Source organism: Echinops telfairi, unplaced genomic scaffold (assembly GCF_000313985.2).
Source record: "Echinops telfairi isolate 266 unplaced genomic scaffold, ASM31398v2 ScPeMD7_5592;HRSCAF=6446, whole genome shotgun sequence".
Lineage (NCBI taxonomy): Eukaryota > Metazoa > Chordata > Mammalia > Afrosoricida > Tenrecidae > Echinops > Echinops telfairi.
Window position 1 is genome coordinate 11,631,778 of NW_022109491.1, and position 6,000 is coordinate 11,637,777.

Below are 6,000 nucleotides of genomic sequence, written 5' to 3' on the forward strand. Positions count from 1 at the left end.
GGGCTCGTACAACTCTTATCGCAATCCATACATCCATCCATTGTGTCAAGCACATTTGTACATGTGTTGCCATCTTCATTCTCAGAACATTTTCCTTCTACTTGAGCCCTTGGTTTCAGCTCCTCTTTTTCCCCCTCCCTGCCTCCTCCCCCCCAACCCAGCATTTCTAACAAAATTTGTTTTCCTAAGAATTTGGGATTTCCAGAAAGAAGCTGTTATCATAGTGCTGTTTGTAAAAATGAGAATTTAGTACTTTATATACATTAGGGAGAAATGACAATATAGCCACATAATTAAATTACCATGAATTCATGAAAAACATTTCAGAAGAGTTAACATAAGAAGATATCCTTTTTTTGTTTGTTTGTTTTTAATCAAGGGAGAGCGCGAACACAGTTCCCCACTACCACAAATCATGCAGTCGAGTTTCCAACTTTTGGGGAAATAGCAGGGTTCAGCACATCCGGAGTGCAATGGATAAGCCTCACCCTGGGAAAACCCCCTTCGTGATCATGGTATCTCCCCTGCCAGGTGAGTATGAGAAGATATCCTTTTTAACAACCAAAAAAAGCAGGTTACAAATTAGTCAACATAGTTAAGCAAATCAATCCCAAAAGACATATGCGAAATATGTATACCAGAGTATTTGACAATGATTATTTCTGCAACGGGGACAACATGTGATTGTATTTTCTTCTCTTTATCCAGTTGAATGTTTTCCTCCAAGAAGTCACATGAATTTTATATTCAGAAATAAAATTCACACTGTAATCTCCTCCAAAGACAAACTAAGCCTCACGCTTCAGATATTTTAAAAAGGGCACCAGGAAGAAATGTCAATGAAAAGTCAAGCGTCCAGTTGAAACGAACTCATCTGCAGCCCCTCGGAGCCAGCGCTAACTGGCTGGATGGTTGTCAGATCCAAGTGACGTTGCATAATAACTGCAGGTGTGAACATCCCCTTGGACACTCGGATGCTCCTTCCTCCTGGGGAGCATGTCAGTGACAAGGGGGCAGAAGTTCGTGCACGCCTAAGCACACCCAAAATGTTAATGGAGAGAGAGGGGAGTCTCTTAGGGTGCAGATCACCACAGCTGCTGTCCCCTCTCTAAGCCCCTGTAGCATTTACTGCCTCTTTCAGGTACTTACTGTCGGAGTGAGTGCTATCCAGCTGGTACTGCCCACTAGACTTTCCTATGCATGCACCTGATCTGTCCAATGAGTCTGTAAACACCCCCACCACCACCACCCCGCCCCACCACCCCCCAGGACCAAGACTCTGCCGCCCTCCATTTCTGGTTCTGGAGGAGAGGAGGGGAGGGCAGGGCAGGGGGCAATCCTCAGTGTCCATCACAGAGTAGCAGCTTCATAATTATCTGTGACTAGAGACAGAGGCCCACCCTTTGGGGGAACAGAGCTCTCTGTAGTCTATCCAACATGCCACGGTCCCAATCTGCCAACTGGAAATCTATTCCATTAGAGGGAAAAGGAAAACTGGTGCCTGGATCTGGTCACTCTAAGGAGAAAGGGGTGTGAGTGACCTAAGAGACATGAACTAGGGAAATCAGGGGATAGAAATGATTGTATTTACAGTCTGCAAGACTGAGAGCTCCTGGGCTACTTTCCTGGGGTGTAACCCCACCTGCCCTAATTTTGAAGCTGAACCAACCAGGGTACCCAATTGTTCTGTTGACTGAAGGGCTTCTGAAGAACAGACGGATGCAAGGCTGGGAGTGCAAGGCCTTCTCAGGCCCCGCCCGATTCCCCTAGGCTGGCACTCCCCCCCCTCGAAGTAGCAGGTACTAAGGAGCATGCAGGAAGCCTGCACCATCACAGGGACAGGCCCTTGTTGTCAAGGAGTGACATCACAGGTCACGTGCTTGTCTGTGGTTATCTCTTGGCCTGACTTCCTGCTTTCAGAATCTGACAAATCTTAGTTCCTAAAAAAATTATTCCTAGTCTGAGTATATATATTTTTAATGCAAACTAATTAATAATAACATAAGCACTCTCTTTCCATAAATCTATGAAATACTACTCCAACACTTCCAGGATTCAAAACATCAGAATTCTCTCTCCTTTGCTGTCTCTGAAGAAATGTTTTCTCAAAGGAAGTAAAAGAGATGTTATCAGGGGAAAAGCAAGAGCCAGCCAGCACCACCTTCAGCCTCTTCTACTTTCCTAAAGGGCTTCTGCAGAAAGAAACGCTAACACAGCGGTTCTCAACCGTCCTAACGCCATGAACCTTTTAACACAGTTCCTCAGGTTGTGGTGACCTCCCAACCATAACATTATTTTTGTTGCTACTTCATCACTGTCATCTTGCTACTGTTATGAATCAGGCGACCCCTGTGAAAGGGTGGTTCAACCCCCAAAGGGGTCACCACCCACAGGTTGAGAACTGCTGCCTCTAAAAGGTTTTTCCCACAGCTTCAGGGGTAAGTTAGTTAATTGTGCCTACCTGGCCAAAAATCACATGTGGGGTTAACTGAAAGGCAGAGGGATAAATGGGTGGTGAGCCTCGCTTTTCTAGTTCTCCTGTCTCTTGCTTTGTGATGGTCGCACCAGGGTGCAGCTGCCTTGCAGCTCCCTGCTTCAGCTTGCAAGATTGGCTTCCTACAAGACATCCCTGAGGAGAAGCCACATGGACCTATCCCGATGTAGCCCTGGGTGCTGGAGCAGCTGTGTGGAGACCCCTGCTAGTGCTGAGATGCTTATTCGTTCACTGACTCAGCTTTCCTCCTGCAGTCGGCATCATTGCCTCTGTTTTGTGAGGTGGAGGACTTTGTGGACTGGTGTTGGGTTAATGGGTTAATGTTGGACTTGTGGGCTTGGGCAGCACTGGGTTGGGATGTTTTCGCAATGCACACTTTCTTTACATAAAACTCTCTTATACATGAGTTGCTGTGGATTTGTTTCTCTAAAGTACGTAGACTAATACAAGGGGTTTCATCTTTTTTTCTGAAAAGAACAGGCAGTGATTCCATTAGACTCCTCTTCTACAGAATCTCTAGAGTGTATTTCCCTGAGCCCACGAAAAGGAATGAATACGAAACCACATTCTCTCCCAAGTACACCAGGTGCGTTCGTTACCTGTCACATTGCTGCATTATTGAGATTTCCTTGATTATCTCCTGCAGATCCGATTCCACTGGAACTTGCTTAATAGCAACAATCTGACCCGTCTCTTTATGAATAGCTTTGTACACGCTGCCATAGGACCTAGAATCCAGGGAAGGAGAACATTTGTCAAGTAAGGCAAGACCCGATTCACAGTCCTAGTTTAGGACCCCCAAGTCCTAACACGAGGGGGCTTCAAAAAGTTGATGGGAAAATCCCATGCTCATTGGATTCCATTTCCCAGAACTTTTAAAGTATCCTAGTACATATGCATCCAAAGGTGAGTCCAAAAGTACTGCTGCAAAATCACAGAAACCTTTAGCCCTGGTGGCATACTGGTTATAAATTGGGCTATGATCTTCAAGGTCAGCAGTTCAAAACCACCAGCCACTCCTCAGGAGAAAGATGGGGCTGTCTACTCCCATAATCAGTTAAGTCTCAAAAACCCACGGGGAGGGAGAGGGAGGTGTCACTACGAGGCGGTATGGACTCGATGATAGTGAGCTTGGTGTGGGTTTATTAAACAAAACCATCCAAATATGAGGCCACAGTTGGCCTACATCTCTTCCACGTAGGCTCCTCATTGCTGAGAGCAGTGCGTCTGGCTCTCTACCCTTCCCTGGTGACCAGCCGGTGCTCTGGGATGTACACCACACCCCACAGCAGGTGGGACATCCACCAGGGACTCAAATCATCGTCCTTTCAAGTGCTGAGTTTGGGGAACAGAAAGGAGTCTGAAGGGCTGTAAGATGGATGGGCTAAAGTTTCCCAAGGAAATTCTCACAGGACAGCCCTCGAATGAGAAGGAACAAAAGTCCTCAGTGCAACATTCCTGGCCTTTTTCTTAAAAAGAGCTTCCAGTATTCTTAAGACGTCTTCCTAATAAGTTCCTGAGATCCTCTGTCCTTCAAGAAAATCTATCAAATGACCCCAGAGAATCTCCAAAAATAGACACCACAACCTCTGCAGCAGACCACTCTGCCTTGAATTTAAGTGGCGGAGCAGATCCTCTTTGCCGCTCCTTGGATCTGCTTTCATGGGACCCCCGCCCCCACCCCAATCTCTTTTGAAAGCACCGAACAAGACTTTAACACGTCCATCCCTGGAAGAACCTGTCTGCAGTCATCCACTGATTGCAGACGAGTTCAAACAGGTTTGACCAGAAGACATTTGTGTGTAAATGAATTTTAACATTTTTTATGTATAAAAGCTTTATATCAAAGAGCAATTGTCTATTAAGAAAATATCCCCCCCCCAAAAAAAGAATTTTAACATTTTTAACACCACCTTTTGATTTAAGTATAGTTAGCTCTAACTTGTAAAACTGAGAAAACTGAAGTTGCACTTTGGGGAGGAAAAAAAAAACCTGCCAAGATAATTACAGACATGACATTTTAAAAACTTTACATTTTTTAATAAAATCATCACGGTAGCTACCACACACTGGATGCCTACTATCTGCTAGAAACTGCAACATCTTGGTACATCCTTACCAGTTTAAAAAATAAAGAAGAAGCAAGGCCCATGGTCCCTATTTTACAAGTAAATAAATGTGCAAAGGCTGAGAGGTTACTTGACTTGCCAAGGTCACATAAATGGTCAGTCTAGGATTGAAACTCAAGTGTGACTGGATCCAAGGAACCCTGGTAGTGTGGTGGGTCACACTCAGACTGATAGCTACAAGGTCAACAGCTAGAACCCACCAGCCACACCCAGGGAGAAAGACTAGACTCTCTGCTCCCCTTAAGTTACAGCCTAAGAAACCCACAAGGGCAGTTCTACCGTCCTATAGGGTCCCTGTTGAGTTGGTGGCAGTGAGTTTGGCTTGGCTGTTCTGGTGACTATATGCACAACTATCCTGGGGTACAATAACGAAGCGCCATTGTCTGATGATGTCAAGGTGTGTCATCCTAGCCCTGGGCCTGAGCAAGCTATTCATCACTGTAAAAAATAAATAATATAAATATATACATAGAGAGAGGGGAGGGGTACCCCCCCCAAAAAATGCAGTATTTTCCCAAAGCTATGTATTTAAGTTTTTTTACAAAACAACCTTATCACCTTCAAAGTACTCTCCATTACACGTAATACATTTGTCACATCTGTGATTCCATTCTTGGAAAGATTTTTCAAACTCAGTTGTTTGGATGGCTGCCATCACCTCCTTCATTTTCCTCTTAATCTCTTCTGCATCTTCAAATCGCTGTCCTTTCATGTCCCTCTTCATTCGTGGAAAAAAGTCACACAGATCGAAGTCAGGTGAGGAAGGTGCATGGGGCAAAAGAGGCATACTGTTTTTTGCCAAAAACTGGCACACTGAGATGGCTGTGTGAGCAGGTGTACTATCATGGTGGCAAAAGCAGTCCCCTGTCTGCCACAAATCAGGTCTTATTTTTTTGTAGCACACTGTTACGTGATCTTTTCAGAACTTCTAAATAAAAAGCTTGATTAACAGTCTGATGTGACAGAAGGAACTCCAAGTGCACCAAGAGTTCACATCTTGGTCTGTTCGGGAAGTTGACTGATATCCAGAACAAGGTTTGTCATCAATCGACACTTCACCTTTTTTGAAATGAAAAAACCACTCACAATACTTGAGTTTTTCCCATAGCACTGTCCATGTAAGCTGTGTTCAACATCACAACAGTTTCTGCGGCATTTTTCTCAAGCAGGAAACAGAATTTTAGTCACACACTGTTCTCTTAAATTGTCCATCACAAAAAAACAAGGTTCCAGCGAAGCTGTTTTTACAATAAAATTCACTGTGACCAGAGAACTTTCCCAGGCAACACCACTGAGTGCACTAACTCGGAGCAAATTGCTCGATGCTCTGAGTTAAATGCTTACTATGAAAGTTCTGCTTTGTCCACTGCAATTCTG

General features: G+C 44.6%; 1 protein-coding gene and 1 non-coding gene across 2 annotated transcripts in view; both read right to left on the reverse strand.

The window, feature by feature from the left end:
• Window positions 1–6,000, reverse strand: part of STK4 (serine/threonine kinase 4) — an 89,483-nt gene that overhangs the window by 72,225 nt on the left and 11,258 nt on the right. The window contains exon 3 of the mRNA XM_004698007.2: window positions 3,094–3,222. Within this exon, the coding sequence (XP_004698064.1) occupies window positions 3,094–3,222 (129 nt within the window). The remainder of the gene's footprint in view (window positions 1–3,093; window positions 3,223–6,000) is intronic.
• LOC115871408 lies at window positions 377–539 on the reverse strand. The gene has a single exon (XR_004047283.1). It is a non-coding gene; the product is annotated as a U1 spliceosomal RNA (small nuclear RNA).